This window comes from Oncorhynchus gorbuscha, linkage group LG04 (genome assembly GCF_021184085.1).
Source record: "Oncorhynchus gorbuscha isolate QuinsamMale2020 ecotype Even-year linkage group LG04, OgorEven_v1.0, whole genome shotgun sequence".
NCBI lineage: Eukaryota > Metazoa > Chordata > Actinopteri > Salmoniformes > Salmonidae > Oncorhynchus > Oncorhynchus gorbuscha.
The window spans coordinates 75,312,077-75,330,260 of NC_060176.1; the positions used below are offsets into that span (position 1 = coordinate 75,312,077).

An 18,184-nucleotide genomic window follows, 5' to 3' on the forward strand; every position below is an offset into this window, starting at 1 on the left:
GTGGGTTATGGACCAGAGCTAGTTGACTGTTCAGAGTGGAGAGATGAAGGATGGAAGGATGGAAGGATGGAGTCAAAACTGTTCGCTGCCCTGGCCCCCCAATGGTGGAACAAACTCCCTCACGACGCCAGGACAGCGGAGTCAATCACCACCTTCCGGAGACACCTGAAACCCCACCTCTTTAAGGAATACCTAGGATAGGTTAAGTAATCCCTCTCACCCCACCCCCCCCTAAGTTTTAGATGCACTATTGTTAAGTGACTGTCCCACTGGATGTCATAAGGTGAATGCACCAATTTGTAAGTCGCTCTGGATAAGAGCGTCTGCTAAATGACTTAAATGTAAATGATGTAAATGTTATATACTGTATGGGTTATGGACCAGAGCTAGTTGACTATTCAGAGTTATATACTGTATGGGTTATGGACCAGAGCTAGGTGACTATTCAGAGTTATATAATGTATGGGTTATGGACCAGAACTAGGTGACTATTCAGAGTTATCTGTGGGTTATGGACCAGAGCTAGGTGACTATTCAGAGTTATCTGTGGGTTATGGACCAGAGCTAGGTGACTATTCAGAGTTATCTGTGGATTATGGACCAGAGCTAGGTGACTATTCAGAGTTATCTGTGGATTATGGACCAGAGCTAGGTGACTATTCAGAGTTATCTGTGGGTTATGGACCAGAGCTAGTTGACTATACAGAGTTATCTGTGGGTTATGGACCAGAGCTAGGTGACTATTCAGAGTTATCTGTGGGTTATGGACCAGAGCTAGGTGACTATTCAGAGTTATCTGTGGATTATGGACCAGAGCTAGGTGACTATTCAGAGTTATCTGTGGATTATGGACCAGAGCTAGGTGACTATTCAGAGTTATCTGTGGGTTATGGACCAGAGCTAGTTGACTATACAGAGTTATCTGTGGGTTATGGACCAGAGCTAGGTGACTATATAGAGTTATATACTGTATGGGTTATGGACCAGAGCTAGTTGACTGTTCAGAGTTATATACTGTATGGGTTATGGACCAGAGCTAGGTGACTATTCAGAGTTATCTGGGGGTTATGGACCAGAGCTAGGTGACTATTCAGAGTTATCTGTGGGTTATGGACCAGAGCTAGGTGACTATTCAGAGTTATCTGTGGATTATGGACCAGAGCTAGGTGACTATTCAGAGTTATCTGTGGATTATGGACCAGAGCTAGGTGACTATTCAGAGTTATCTGTGGGTTATGGACCAGAGCTAGTTGACTATGCAGAGTTATCTGTGGGTTATGGACCAGAGCTAGGTGACTATATAGAGTTATATACTGTATGGGTTATGGACCAGAGCTAGTTGACTGTTCAGAGTTATATACTGTATGGGTTATGGACCAGAGCTAGGTGACTATTCAGAGTTATCTGTGGGTTATGGACCAGAGCTAGGTGACTATTCAGAGTTATCTGTGGGTTATGGACCAGAGCTAGGTGACTATTCAGAGTTATCTGTGGATTATGGACCAGAGCTAGGTGACTATTCAGAGTTATCTGTGGATTATGGACCAGAGCTAGGTGACTATTCAGAGTTATCTGTGGGTTATGGACCAGAGCTAGGTGACTATTCAGAGTTATCTGTGGACTATGGACCAGAGCTAGGTGACTATTCAGAGTTATCTGTGGATTATGGACCAGAGCTAGGTGACTATTCAGAGTTATCTGTGGGTTATGGACCAGAGCTAGTTGACTATACAGAGTTATCTGTGGGTTATGGACCAGAGCTAGGTGACTATTCAGAGTTATCTGTGGGTTATGGACCAGAGCTAGTTGACTGTTCAGAGTTATATACTGTATGGGTTATGGACCAGAGCTAGTTGACTATTCAGAGTTATATACTGTATGGCTTATGGACCAGAGCTAGGTGACTGTTCAGAGTTATATACTGTATGGGTTATGGACCAGAGCTAGGTGACTATTCACAGTTATCTGTGCCTTTAAAAAGTATATGTCCTTGAGCTGTTTTGTGTGGACCCCAGGAAGATTAGCTGCTGCTTTTGCAACAGCTAATGGGGATCCTAATAAAATAAAATAAAATATATGGCTCAGGTCATGGAGAACCTGAAAGAGGAAAACCAACCTACTGTACTCACACATGCACACAAACACACACACAGTCCCTGACCCAGTCCCTGACCTGACCCAGTTCCTGGTCCAGACCCAGTTCCCGACCCAAAGCATTGAGAGGCAATGCTTTAATTATTACAGTATGTACCGGCTCAGACAAGCCATCCTATCCTTGGAGGTGACATTTCTATAGCCCCAGTTGGAGCTCACCTGTTGGGTGATAACACCTGTCATCACTGCACAGGGCCCGGGGGACTGTAGGCCCTTCATCCCTCCATCCTTCCATTCCTCTGTCCATCGATCCTTCAATCTCTCCATCCTCCATCTCTCCATCCTTCCATTCCTCTGTCCCTCGATCCTTCAATCTCTCCATCTCTCCATCCCTCCATCCCTCCATCCTTCCATCCTTCCATCCTTCATCTCTCCATTCCTGTCCCTCGATCCTTCAATCTCTCCACTCCTCGTCTCTCCACTCCTCGTCTCTCCACTCCTCGTCTCTCCACTCCTCGTCTCTCCACCTCTCCGTCCCTCCATTCCTCTGTCCCTCCATTCCTCTGTCCCTCCATCTTGTCATCCTTCCATCCCTCAATCATGGGTGGTTGTTAATAAACTCAAGGCTCATTGGTCTCAATGAGCAGAGACCCTTCAGAGTTATAATTCATTAAGAACACATGGTGTTCATTTGTTTGAGCAGCAGCTGTTCAGATTGTCAAGGTCATAAAGGTTGTCAGGCGCCCTTATATACCATTCACCATCAATGATCTTCTGTCCCACGGCTGCTGTTGCTAGCCTCTCGAGACAGACGGTGATCAATAGACACTATTGGCTATTAAAGTGAGAATACAAAATGGTGGATTTGTAAAGTCGGGCCTGTACCCAGGCTTCGTAATCTCTCTCCTTTTCCAAATGATTAGTTATCACAGGCCCAACAGCATCAAATGGATTTTTATTTCAGAAGAAGAACTGAGGGAAGGGAAAAAGGCACATGGAGACAGTATAATTGGGGTGTGGAGGGGGAGTAGGAGGGGACTCCTCTTTTGTATTGCCTGTGTTGACTCATGGTAGCTCAAATGAAACACAAATTGTGTCAGAAGAAGAAAAAAGACTGATTGTTTGGACGTCACTGTGCTGTGAGTAGACTAGACTGGCTTTGAATACATAGAAGACTGAGCTCAGTCGTAGCTGTGAGTAGACTAGACTGGCTTTGAATACATAGAAGACTGAGCTCAGTCGTAGCTGTGAGTAGACTAGACTGGCTTTGAATACATAGAAGACTGAGCTCAGTCGTAGCTGTGAGTAGACTAGACTGGCTTTGAATACATAGAAGACTGAGCTCAGTCGTAGCTGTGAGTAGACTAGACTGGCTTTGAATACATAGAAGACTGAGCTCAGTCGTAGCTGTGAGTAGACTAGACTGGCTTTGAATACATAGAAGACTGAGCTCAGTCGTAGCTGTGAGTAGACTAGACTGGCTTTGAATACAGAAGACTAAGCTCAGTCGTAGCTGTGAGTAGACTAGACTGGCTTTGAATACAGAAGACTAAGCTCAGTCGTAGCTGTGAGTAGACTAGACTGGCTTTGAATACAGAAGACTGAGCTCAGTCGTAGCTGTGAGTAGACTAGACTGGCTTTGAATACAGAAGACTAAGCTCAGTCGTAGCTGTGAGTAGACTAGACTGGCTTTGAATACATAGAAGACTGAGCTCAGTCGTAGCTGTGAGTAGACTAGACTGGCTTTGAATGCATAGAAGACTGAGCTCAGTCGTAGCTGTGAGTAGACTAGACTGGCTTTGAATACATAGAAGACTGAGCTCAGTCGTAGCTGTGAGTAGACTAGACTGGCTTTGAATACATAGAAGACTGAGCTCAGTCGTAGCTGTGAGTAGACTAGACTGGCTTTGGATACATAGAAGACTGAGCTCAGTCGTAGCTGTGAGAAGACTAGACTGGCTTTGAATACATAGAAGACTGAGCTCAGTCGTAGCTGTGATTAGATAAACGATATGTAACGTGAAAGGGACCATGTCTTACTCCGTGTTTGCTACATGAGTAACTTGATGGAATATCTGTTCTTGATAAAAATATTGCAATACAAGGAGAAACATTTCCACAGCAATAAAACATGCTGCATTTTTTTGGGACAAAATGATCATATTACTCACGACACTTGCAGCGGGATTAGTCTCCAAATCTCTCTTTCCAATATCCATGAATAGGCAGGAATAATATAAGCTTATCCTATTGCTGTAAAGTATCAATAGCTCTGGTCCAGGGCATTAGTGCACAACATATCCATTGGAGGAACGTGCACTAAAGCCCTGGACCAGAGCTAGAAAACCACAATCATCATCATGCCACCTAGGAGGCTCAGCAGCATATCCCCTGGCTGGTGAAAGCAGAGGGTTTTTCTAATGGGCATGTCAATGGTAAACATTTGATCTTACACATAAAGGGGTGAGACTGGGCAGAGCACTGAGATTACAATTAGTGCATGACGGCAGTGATAAACGTCTATGCTTTCAGGGCAGCTGTGTTAGTGATAAACGACTATGCTTGCAGGGCAGCTGTGTTAGTGATAAACGACTATGCTTTCAGGGCAGCTGTGTTAGTGATAAACGACTATGCTTTCAGGGCAGCTGTGTTAGTGATAAACGACTATGCTTTCAGGGCAGCTGTGTTAGTGATAAACGACTATGCTTTCAGGGCAGCTTTGTGACATTGATAAACAACTATTCTCTTGGTGATGAGTTTTGGCCACAATCTCAAGTCTTTTATTTACTCCAAAGTATAGTCATTTTTTAAAGTTTTTTTTAAATTAGCTATAAAAATGTATTCCTTGTGTGTGTGTGTGTGTGTGTGTGTGTGTGTGTGTGTGTGTGTGTGTGTGTGTGTGTGTGTGTGTGTGTGTGTGTGTGTGTGTGTGTGTGTGTGTGTGTGTGTGTGTGTGTGTGTGTGTGTGTGTGTGTGTGTGTGTGTGTGTGTGTGTGTGTGTGTGTGTGTGTGTGTGTCGGTGGATTGGAGGTTGGGGTAAAAATCTAAACTGTAAGGTAAATATAAAAGACAAAGTTTTCTGAAATGTTGACAAACAAACGCCTTGAAAAATCTCAACACTTGGATGACTTCCTGCACGTTGATAGCTGAGGTATCTCCCTCATTCCATTCCATCAGATTGAGTGCAATAACTCCTTTCGTTGTATCCTTTTCGGGCTTGTCTTTGTTGGAGGCACAACAACTACAGTATCAATCATCGAGCTCAAATCTCCATCGAGCCTGACTCTGATGAGTCATCATCACATTTCTTCCAACGTTGTCTCTGTTTCTGATTCGTTGTTTCACGCACATGATTACCTATTTTTGATTCCATCTGAGCCAACTTTGAGTGATCTGTTATACGTGGTTTATCTGAATTAGATACCTTAGTCTCCCAACAGTGATCCCAGATCAGACTTTACATTTCTTCTATACGCAACTCTCTCTCTCAAAGGCTTTATTCCGTCCTTGTAGCCCATCTGGCCAGCTGTCCATGTGTGCCATCTCTTCTAGTTCTAAGAGAGGATAAAATAATGTCTATAATAGAAAATTACACTACCGTTCAAAAGTTTGGGGTCACTTCGAAATGTCCTTGTTTTTTTTGTTTTTTAAAATTTGTTTTTAATTTTATTACCTTTATTTAACTAGGCAAGTCAGTTAAGAACAAATTCTTATTTTCAATGGCGGCCTAGGAACAGTGGGTTAACTGCCTGTTCGGGGGCAGAACGACATATTTGTACCTTGTCAGCTTGGGGATTTGAACTTGCAACCTTCCGGTCACTAGTCCAACGCTCTAACCACTAGGATACCCTTTGAAGGAAAAGCACATTTGTTGTCTATTAAAATAACATCAAATTGATCAGGAATACACTGTAGACATTGTTAATGTGGTAAATAACTATTGTAATCCTTTTGCAATTATGTTAGCACGAGTTTCAGAAGAAAGGTCCTTGTTTCTGGCCATTTTGAGCCTGTAATCGAACCTACAAATGCTGATGCTCCAGATACTCAGCTATTCTAAAGAAGGCCTGTTTTATTGCTTCTTTAAATCAGAACAACAGTTTTCAGCTGTGTTAACATAATTGCAAAAGGATTTTCTAATGATCAATTAACCTTTTAAAATGATAAACTTGAATTAGCTAACACAATGTGTCATTGGAACACAGTAGTGATGGTTGCAGATAATGGGCTTCTGTACGCCTATGTAGATATTCCATAAAAATACAGCTGTTTCCCACTACAATAGTAATTTACAACATTAACAATGTCTACACTGTATTTCTGATCAATTTGATGTTATTACCTTTATTTAAGTAGGCAAGTCCAATGCTCTAACAACTAGGCTACCTGCCCTGCCGCCCCTATTATTTTAACTTACAAAAAAATGTGCTTTTCTTTTAAAAACAAGGACATTTCTAAGTGACCCCAAACCTTTGAACGGTAGTGTAGATGTTATTGAAATAAAATGTGCTCCTCTGTGACATTATTCATTTGCCAATTATGTAAACTACCGTTTCAATACATTTGCATTTTAGATAGATGGGGAGCATTTTTACATGCTGTACTTAGTAGGGACACAGTCAAAGGTAAGCATTGTCATTCAAGTCACTTGTGTGCCTGTGTGTGTGGGTACGTGTGTGTGTGTGCATGTGTGTTTGCAGTTAATTTTGTTTCCTGCAATACCTCAAATCAAACCTCTGAAATACAACACCGTAAATCAGGGTTGTCAAACTCATTCCACAGAGAGCCGAGTGTCTGCATGTTTTTGTTTTTGGTTTTTTTCCTTTCAATTAAGCCCTAGACAACCAGGTGAGGGGATTATCCTTACTAATGAGTGACCTTAATTCATCAATCAGGTACAAAGGAGGAGTAAAAACCCATGATAGATGAGTTTAACACGTGATGTAAGAGACAGAGTCCACCAGTTAACCTTTACTATTTAATAGCGGATGTGATAAATCATTTCCTTTATCTGGACAGCATAATATAATTACAGCAAAGTACTTACACTCTGCTACAAAACATGTTCATATTTCTTAGAATTACTTTGACAGGCTAATACAACTGTCACTCTGTGGCACCGTTATCTGGCCAATATCGCCCTCTAGTGTTGGAGGACCATTCACACAACTGCAGAGAATCAGGGTTGGATTTTTTTTATTCCTCATGTCCCCTCTGACCTCTTCTAATGCGTTTAGAGAAGGATGCAAGGAATCAAGGAAACGTAATTGAGATTCAACCGTCAGATCATGGAATGTGAAGGACAAGAATCATGCTCAGTGGATTCCTTTGAATAGAAACAACCATCTTTTAGTTTAGCCGTATTATATACAGTGCCTAGTGAAATGTCCATCAATGACTCCCGACTAAATTTACTGAGCTTGAGCAATTTTGACAAAAACATTGGATATATGTTGCTCTAAGAGTTGGTAGAAGCTTCTTCAAAACGACTCACAGATGTAATGGCTGCCAAATGTGCTTCCACCAAGATTGAACTCTGGGGTTTGAAGATATATGCAATCGAGACATCATCATCTTTTAAAATCTTTTTTATTCATGTTTTATTAACTTGGAACATTTTCTATAATTTATCTTTCACTTTGAAAATGTTGAGTAAGTTGTGGAGATCAGTAATTTATTTCATTTTTTGATTTAACACAGTGCAGACCTTCACTAGCGGCTGTATATGGCTCTGAGTCTAAGCTACTTACTCCAACCTGAAGAAAATGTGATGCGGTCCACTCTGAATGTTATTTCCTGTTCCTGTATACACCTACAGACAAAACCAAAGATCTGTCCTCAATTAGTGTGTGTGTGCGCGTGTGTGTTCGTCCGTGTGTGGGTGTATGTCAGGATCCTGGAGCTGCAGCAGAACGGGGACATGGACATCCTGAAGCTGAAGTGGTGGCCCCGGGACAGCCCATGTGACCTGTACTCAGCGGTGCACACCAAACACCGCGGCAGCGCCCTGGACATCCACAGCTTCGCCGGCGTGTTCTGCGTGCTAGCGGCCGGAGTGGTGCTCTCCTGTGTCATTGCCATGGTGGAGACCTGGTGGACTAGGAGGAAGGGCTCACGAGTCCCCTCCAAGGAGGTGAGGAGCTGGGGGAGGCCGGGTGGTTGTGTTGTGTGGGTTCAGTCTGGAGGTCTGGGTAACACTTGACTTGAACCCTCTGTTTTACGGCTGTGGCTGTATGTCGTGTCTACTGTACATGGTGTCAGCGTCATGATGTCACAGATGTTTGTACATAGTCAGGAGAGCTGTCGTTTACCTTTTTAAACTGTCAGTCAAGTGGTCTGTCCCTTGCTGTGGTGTCCAAGTTATCCACGGCCGGCTGATTGGACGGCTAATAAACAAATGTCTCATTTGGTGTTTGATTAAAATGTCATACAAAGTGAAACTCTGGCACACTCCAGTGTTTTTCCCTCTTTGCCACTGGAACTACATAAAGGTGTGAGAACAAACCACTTCAATTTAACTGACATCTGTTGCTGGGACTGCACATGACATAGGACACGTCCCAAATGACACCCTGTTTTCTATATTGTGCACTACTTATGACCAGGGCACATACGATGTCCTGGTCAAAATTAGTGCACTATATAGGGAATAGGGTGTCATTTGGGCCGCAAACAAACTGTAGTATATGATGTGAGTGGGTTTGGGTGAAGTGTCACCGGTTTCAAGTGTATTTGTAAAATGAATAGGAAGCTATACTGAAATAGAAGGACTAGAATAGGTCAGGGCTAACAAACAGGCACGTTTTTACCCCTCAAGGCCCTCAAATAATGATCATTCTACTCAGAAATCCCGATTTCGACAGATCCACTGGGCTAAAGACAGACCAGCCCATATGACGTTGGCCTCAGAAAACATCTGATGTGCAAGCTACACCATAGAGTCAGATACGAAGGCCTATCAGCTTTAAACAGTACTTTACCCTATGTTAATGGCCTCTATTCTCTCATCTCTCTCACTCTCTCTCTCATATCTCTCATATCTCTCTCTCTCTCTCTCTCTCTCTCTCTCTCTCTCTCTCTCTCTCTCTCTCTCTCATCTCTCATCTCTCATCTCTCTCTCTCTCATATCTCTCATATCTCTCTCTCTCTCTCTCTCTCTCTCTCTCTCTCTCTCTCTCTCTCTCTCTCTCTCTCTCTCTCTCTCTCTCTCATCGTTTGGATGACTGTGAAATCCTACACAGCAAAGCGGATATGAAATGTACTAACGAGCTAAGTGTAATGCAATTATGGAAAATAAATATTATCAATGCCCAGTTTAGTGTTAATTAGTCATGTATTAGTTACAATCACAAACGAAATCACGCCATGGAGTGGCACTGAATTAGGATAATGTTATAGCAAATGCATTTAGTAAATATAGCTGCGAGTGGCAATGAACAGGGCTCACAGATTGACAGAAAGGACACCAGATCAGTTGGATAACGAAGCAAGCCCTCTATAATGTAGGAACTATCTTTCTTTATGTGCAATCAGTGAAAGCATTACCATGTTGATTTAAATCTCACTTGGTGCCATCTACATTAGCATAACAAAATACTTCGATACACTCTCACAGCTGTAGCACGCAGACTTTTCACTACGTTCAGACCACATCGTAGGGCAACAACGTGATTATACAGATATACTAATCACAATATTTCACATTGTTCGTCTGCATTATTTACATCTAACGTTAATTTGCATGAGAAAAAGTCCACTTGGTCAATAGTTATTGCTCTATCCTATGGGGCCACTGGTGCCAATGACATCTATAGTGCCACCAACTGGTCTGGTGAAGTCATCTAAGGTTGAAGTGACTTTATATTCACACAGCTTCTAAGGACATACTGTATACATAAGCTTCACATACCACAGTTTCGCTATGTCCGTCGGTTCAGTTCTGGTAGCCAGTTGTTGTTTGGTCCTAGTGGAATCCTCTAACCCACAGCCTCCTGTCTAACCCACAGCCTCCTGTCTAACCCACAGCCCCCTGTCTAACCCACAGCCCCCTGTCTAACCCACAGCCCCCTGTCTAACCCACAGCCCCCTGTCTAACCCACAGCCCCCTGTGAGCTCCCGAGACTAGAAGCAGTCTAGTTTACGCGTTAGCTAGCATCGTCAATTAGCATTTTGCTAGCTAAATTGAGTTGTTTTACAAAAGGAGATGACTTAAACCCTGCAGCATGCTAGCAAGCCCTCCTCTGTGACTATGTTACATTACATTTACATTTAAGTCATTTAGCAGACGCTCTTATCCAGAGCGACTTACAAATTGGTGCATTCACCTTATGACATCCAGTGGAACAGTCACTTTACAATAGTGCATCTAAAACTTAAGGGGGGGGTGAGAGGGATTACTTATCCTATCCTAGGTATTCCTTAAAGAGGTGGGGTTTCAGGTGTCTCCGGAAGGTGGTGATTGACTCCGCTGTCCTGGCGTTGTGAGGGAGTTTGTTCCACCATTGGGGGGCCAGGGCAGCGAACAGTTTTGACTGGGCTGAGCGGGAGCTGTACTTCCTCAGTGGTAGGGAGGCGAGCAGGCCAGAGGTGGATGAACGCAGTGCCCTTGTTTGGGTGTAGGGCCTGATCAGAGCCTGGAGGTACTGAGGTGCCGTTCCCCTCACAGCTCCGTAGGCAAGCACCATGGTCTTGTAGCGGATGCGAGCTTCAACTGGAAGCCAGTGGAGAGAACGGAGGAGCGGGGTGACGTGAGAGAACTTGGGAAGGTTGAACACCAGACGGGCTGCGGCGTTCTGGATGAGTTGAAGGGGTTTAATGGCACAGGCAGGGAGCCCAGCCAACAGCGAGTTGCAGTAATCCAGACGGGAGATGACAAGTGCCTGGATTAGGACCTGCGCCGCTTCCTGTGTGAGGCAGGGTCGTACTCTGCGGATGTTGTAGAGCATGAACCTACAGGAACGGGCCACCGCCTTGATGTTGGTTGAGAACGACAGGGTGTTGTCCAGGATCACGCCAAGGTTCTTGGCGCTCTGGGAGGAGGACACAATGGAGTTGTCAACCGTGATGGCGAGATCATGGAACGGGCAGTCCCTCCCCGGGAGGAAGAGCAGCTCCGTCTTGCCGAGGTTCAGCTTGAGGTGGTGATCCGTCATCCACACTGATATGTCTGCCAGACATGCAGAGATGCGATTCGCCACCTGGTCATCAGAAGGGGGAAAGGAGAAGATTAATTGTGTGTCGTCTGCATAGCAATGATAAGAGAGACCATGTGAGGTTATGACAGAGCCAAGTGACTTGGTGTATAGCGAGAATAGGAGAGGGCCAAGAACAGAGCCCTGGGGGACACCAGTGGTGAGAGCGCGTGGTGAGGTATGTTAGATTTGTCTTTTCATTTTAAGTTAAAAGTCATTGAAGTTGACTTGTTACTACTGGTTTCAGATCCGAGGTGAGCGAAACTGTCCGCTATGTTGTGTGTTTTGGTAAGGACTCACAGAATGACGTCACGCACCCAAGAAGCCTCAACCAATCACCCAATGAATATTAATGGTCGTGTCCCCTGTGAAACCCTAATAAAGGAAAGTCATTCTGAGAGTGGGGATCAGTTTACTACTAAGATAATAGTTTTACTCCACTGAAATAACGATTTTTAATTTCCCATGTTGAGAGTAATTTATGAAATCCATTACGTTGCAGCAGTGGGCTACTGGTCAGAATTGATCCTAATAGGTTAGTTAATGTTATCTGATTAAAGCAATTTGACAGGTATGAAAAGGTATTAGTTGTGGGTTAGCCATGCAGAGATCCCTCTCAACCCCCCTATCAAGCCACAACCAACCATACACCACCCCCTTCCACCTCCTCTCCTCTCCTCTCCTCTCCTTTCTCCTCCACACTCCTTCCCTCCCCATCTCAGCTGGTGTCTGTGTGTTGTGTTCTGACTGGGACCCGACATCAGAGCCTTGCCCCAGGAAGCAGTGTGCTCAACAGAATGCGCTTTTCATCTCTTCAGCTTGACAATAAGGAAGGCTTTTGATCAGGGCAGCTCTGTTCCCCATCATAGCACCCGTCCCAGCCCTCTACCCTCTACTTACGACCCCATGCACTCACAGCAGCTTTGTGTCAGATTGACCAGTGAGCCTATCTGCCCGCGGTCCTGGACAAAGAAGCCCAGCGTGCACCCTGCCATCTTTATTAACTTTCAATACAGCGACCCTGATTGACTGGTATGTCTGTGACTGGGGTTCAAGGTCTTTGCAATGGAGAACATTGAGAATTCAATGTGATTATCCAATCACTTCATTTAGCACTCAAATAGTCCTATCAGAATTGACACTGTAAAAAATATATTTATATATATATATATATTTGCATGCCTTTGATTTTAAAGAATCAATTGAGTTTAAAGCTGGAAGTTCGTTGTGATCTGTTGCGAGCCCTCAGTCTCTTTTGAATATTGAACTGATTTGGCATATAATTCACATAGAACTGTATGTTGAGTGCTGCATTAAACGTCTTGAAATATACTATCAGTGGAATCCAAGGGTTCTAGCAGTGGCCTACTGCTGCCCTGGTCAACGTAGTAGTGACCTCTACACTTCACCCTGCCTGTGGCCCATGTTGATGCTGGTGACCGTTGTTACGGACCGTGGTTACAGTCGGCGGGGTGTTGGTGGTGAGGTCACATCCTGCTGGGCCCAGTGCAGTGTGTCAAAGTGACCCAGTGTGTCTGTAGGGAGGAGGATATGTCTAGCAGCCATCGGTGTCCTCAATATACTGCGCTACTACCTTTTCCTTATTAGGATTGGTTGTTCCCTCCCCTCCTTAATATAGTTTGTGTCCTCAATGGCACCCTATTTCAATTATAGTGCACTACTTTTGACCAGGACTTGAACCCATAGTGCTCTGGTCAAAAGTAGTGCACTATGTAAGGAATAGGGTGCCATTTTGGACGTGGACATAGTGTACATGCTCCCTTGCTCTCTCTCATACAGACAAAAATATATATTATGGAGGATCATGATATCAATCACGTTCGGCTTGTCGCAGTTAAGCTAGTGTTCATCTTCGAGGGAAAATACTCCAACCCTCTTCTCAAGATATATCCAATGTAATTCAAATGAACTTTGTCCCCTTTGTTGCCTATAATGCATAATGCCTCAATGATTTACAATTCATCATTTCCTTTATGTTTCACAATCAGAGAAATTACTCACTTAAATATCCAATAATAATGATAATCATAATAAGGTATTATTACGCTCTATGGGAACAAAACACACACACACACACACACACACACACACACACACACACACACACACACACACACACACACACACACACACACACACACACACACACACACACACACACACACACACACACAGAGACAAACACACACACATACACACACAGAGACAGACACACACAGAGACACACACACACACACACACACACACACACACACACACACACACACACACACACACACACACACACACACACCATCCTACATGTTTCATTTACACGTGTCCCCTTTCACACACACGGTCCACACAGCTCCCACTGAGCTTCAACCCAAAGCCACGTTAGCTGCTTGGTGGCGAGTTGTGTTTGTGCCTCTGTCCTCCTCCTGGTACATACTGCACATCCTGATATTCTAGAGGTCTGTCCCTGTTGAGGCCTCTGCTTCTATGTGATCACTGTCAGTGTTTCTGTGTTTGCATATCTGTGTTGTGTTGTGTGTTGTGTGATGTGTTGTGCTTTGTAATGATGAACACTGTGATGAGCTCTCCATGTGATGAATAGAGTTCAGTAGAGTTAGTTCTCTACTACTGGTCACGGATTTCAGTCTCACTCCAATGAGGATTAACTGAACTCTTAAATGAAAGCCTTTCAATGCTTCAATGTTGCATGATTAATTTCCAACCCAATCAGATTTACAGATGCATTTTCTGCATATCCAGCAGATATGTCCAAATGTTCGTGCGATAGGAAAGTATTCAGACCCCATAACTTTTTCCACATTTTGTAACATTACAGCCTTATTCTGAAACTGATTCAATTTAAATTGAATACAAATTCTCCTCATCAATATGCACACAATACCCCATAATGGCAAAATGAAAACAGGTTTTTAGACATTTTGAAAATAAAAACAGAAATATCTTATTTACATAAGTATTCAGACCCTTTGCTATGACACTAGAATTTGAGCTCAGGTGTATCCTGTTTCCATTGATCATCCTAGAGATGTTTCTACAACTGGATTGGAGTCCACCTGTGGTATATTCAATTGATTGGACACGATTTGGAAAGGCCCATACCTGTCTATTTGAGGTCCCACAGTTGACAGTGCATGTCAGAGCAAAAATCAAGCCATGAGGTCAAAGGAATTGTCCATAAAGCTCCGAGACAGGATTGTGTCGAGGCATAGATCTGGGGAAGGGTACCCAAACATTTCTGCAACATTGAAGGTCCCCAAAGACACAGTGGCCTGCGTCATTCTTAAATGGAAGAAGTTTGGAATCACCTAGACTCTTCCTAGAACTGGCCGCCCAGCCAAACTGAGAAGGGAGAAGGGCCTTGGTCTGGGAGGTGACCAAGAACCCGATGGTCACTCTGAAAGAGCTCCAGAGTTCCTCTGTGGAGATGGGAGAACCAGAAGGACAACCGTCTCTGCAGCACTCCACCAATCAGGCCTTTATGGTAGAGCGGCCAGATGGAAGCCACTCCTCAGTAAAAGGCACATGACAGCCTGCTTAGAATTTGTCAAAAGTTACCTAAAGCCTCTCAGACCATGAGAAACAATATTCTCTGGCCTAATGAAACCGAGATCTAATTATTTGGCCTGAATGCCAAGCGTCATGTCTGGAAGAAACCTGGCACCATCTCTACAGTGAAGCAAGGTGGTGGCAGCATCATGCGGCAGGGGTGGCAGGGTAGCCTAGTGGTTAGAGCATTGCACTAGTAACTGAAAGGTTGCAAGTTCAAATCCCCGAGCTGACAAGGTACAAAATCTGTCGTTCTGCCCCTGAACAGGCAGTTAACCCACTGTTCCTAGGCCGTCATTGAAAATAAGAATTTGTTCTTAACTGACTTAAAGGTAAAAAAAATATTTAAAAAATGCTGTGGGGATGTTTTTCAGCTGCAGGGACTGGGAGACTAGTCAGGATTGAGGGAAAGATGAATGTAGCAAAGTACAGAGAGATCCTTAATGAAAACCTGCTCCTGAGCACTCAGGACCTCAGACTGGGGCAAAGGTTCACCTTCCAACAGGACAACAACCCTAATCACACAGCCAAGACAACGCAGGAGTGGCTTCGGGACAAGTCTTTGAGTGGCCCAGCTAGAGCCCAAACTTGAACCCAATCAAACATATCTGGAGAGACCTGAAAATAGCTGTGCTGCGATGCTCCCCATCCAACCTGAAAATAGCTGTGCTGCGATGCTCCCCATCCAACCTGAAAATAGCTGTGCTGCGATGCTCCCCATCCAACCTGACAGAGCTGTGCTGCGATGCTCCCCATCCAACCTGGAAATAGCTGTGCTGCGATGCTCCCCATCCAACCTGACAGAGCTGTGCTGCGATGCTCCCCATCCAACCTGGCAGAGCTGTGCTGCGATGCTCCCCATCCAACCTGACAGAGCTGTGCTGCGATGCTCCCCATCCAACCTGACAGAGCTGTGCTGCGATGCTCCCCATCCAACCTGGCAGAGCTGTGCTGCGATGCTCCCCATCCAACCTGACAGAGCTGTGCTGCGATGCTCCCCATCCAACCTGACAGAGCTTGAGAGGATCTGCAGAGAAGAATGGGAGAAACTCCCCAAATACAGGTGTGCCAAGCTTGTAGCATCAAACCCAAGAAGACTAGGGACTGTAATCGCTGCTAAAGGTGCTTCAACAAAGTACTGAGTAAAGGCTCTGAATACTTATGTAAAGTGATATTTCAGTTTTTTTTTATTGTATAAATGTGCAATTTGTTTTTGCTTTGCCATTATTGGGTATTGTGTGTCGATTGATGAACAAAAATTCATACATTTTAGAATAACGTAACAAAATGTGGCAATAATCAAGGTTGGGATAGGTTCCTTGCTCATAGACACAACAGTATTAATGTACCACAGATGTTGATGTCACTTGGGGACATTTGGTTGGTGGGTGGTGGCTATGCCTGGCTTTTACGGGAGTGTGGCTATAGGGCGACACTACACATAATGGACACTACACACAATGGACGGCCACTTTGTTGACGATGCTGAGCACAAGATGTTTGATCATGTTTGATTTACTGTCCCTGATGGCTGAAAGCTTTCATTCCCTTGTTGTTTTGTTTTGTAGATAAGTACACTGTGTTGAGGGTAAAGCGGGCGAGAGAGAGCAATACAAAATGCCATTTTTACATCTCACCCTTCCAGGTATATCTTCGAAGGCTCCTCCTCGAACATACAATACCCCACTGAGTGTGTGTGTGTGCTGACTGTGCTGTTTTTTCTACTCATCCTGGCCTCCAAAAAAATCCCTCCTTCACCCTCCCATCTGCATCATCTTCTGTATGTCTGTCCGTCTGTCTGTCTTCTTGTCTGTCCCTCTCTCTCTCTGACCTACACACACACACACACACACACACACACACACACACACACACACACACACACACACACACACACACACACACACACACACACACACACACACACACACACACACACACACACACACACACACAGACACAGGCCGATGGCACTTCCGCCAGGCAACCTGAACCATGCCCCCACCAACATGACACCCCCAACGACATCCCCCTCACCACTCTCAGGACCGCCCCCTCTACCCATTACGCCCAGTCACCCGCATGCTGTGACATTCCACGTGCCTTGATCGTCCAACACACATTCGAACCCAATAATGACCCCTCCCAACTCACCCCCAAAATGAGAATGACCACGTTCACTGCCCCTCCTGCCACCTCCAGGTTATACCCATGAACAGGGCCTTTAAGTACAATACGGAAAGTCTTGTTAGGGAAATCCCGAAACATTCAGTTGTCGAAAACAACTCAGATTGTTATATTTATTGCTTTATGATAATAACAACACTTTGGCATTGATGACATTTTCTAGTCACGGACACTGCCTGTAGATAAATGAATTACGATGCCTTCCTTTCACTAGAGGGCTTTTACCATGCTCTTTCTGACCAGGGCAGAATCTGGTTTAGTGTGCAGTCATGTAATGAGCTATGATGCCTTCCCTCCACTAGAGGGCGTGTAAACATGTTAACAGGTGTATGCCATGCGTGTTTGACTAAAGAACACGGTATGGATCTGTACAGTCCAATTCAAATGACTGAAGGTGTAGCCACTCAAACATGAACAAATTCTCCCCTAAATGACACCTTCACATCGGTCTGATTGAAACAGAGGTTCATCTCTTAGACTACGTACAGGTATTAAATCTGTTTTATATTTAGCTTTGTGTTGCTACACAGAACCCTCTTCGGTTGATCCAAAAGCAGGCTGTTTCTCTTGCCGTACGGACGTTACCTGTAAGGTAACCTGACTCTCACAGTCAACAATGACTGTTCTCTCTCACCATCCCCTCCTCGTTCCTATACGTTCAAACCCTCCCTCCTTCCTCCACCCCCCCCCCCCCCTCCCTCCCTCCCCCGGGTTTGTGGTGTGACTAGGTCCCCGCAAACAGCACTTCTTTCTGCCCCCTCCCTCTCTAAGACGAGGAGGGTAACTGTGGTCCCTTCTGCCCCCCGAATCGCAGCCGGGGCAAGACCCCCCTCCACGCCACATGGTCAGTAGTTGTCTTTGACTCTGTCTGTACCCCTCACCAAGGATGCCCTCTCTCAAAATAGAGGAAGGATGTGTGTTCCCCACCTCCACCCCACAGTACCCCAATCCCTGTACCCCCACAATGGACACAATCATCTCACAAGCTGAGCCACTTTCCTCTCAGCACAAGCTGAGCCACCCATCTCTAAGTGTGACCACCCCAAAGATGTTGACCAATCATTTTATTTGGATGTAGTAGTGCTATTTATATGTCTGTAATCAACAATATTTTGACAAATACATTTTTT

At 44.6% G+C, this 18,184-nt stretch overlaps 1 protein-coding gene across 4 annotated transcripts in view; it reads left to right on the plus strand.

Annotated features, from left to right (window-relative positions):
* LOC124034644 (glutamate receptor ionotropic, delta-2) overlaps positions 1–18,184 on the plus strand; it is a 671,933-nt gene that overhangs the window by 649,417 nt on the left and 4,332 nt on the right. The window contains exons 15-17 of one of the 4 annotated variants that reach the window (XR_006838607.1): positions 7,987–8,227; positions 16,436–16,512; positions 16,825–16,964. Coding sequence is in view for 1 of the 4 variants with exons in the window: in XM_046348089.1 (XP_046204045.1) it covers positions 7,987–8,227 (241 nt within the window). In the remaining 3 variants the exon portion in view is untranslated. Of the gene's footprint in view, positions 1–7,986; positions 8,228–16,435; positions 16,513–16,824; positions 17,899–18,184 lie in introns of those variants that run through there. The other 3 variants (XR_006838605.1, XR_006838606.1, XM_046348089.1) reach the window with 3 other exon arrangements.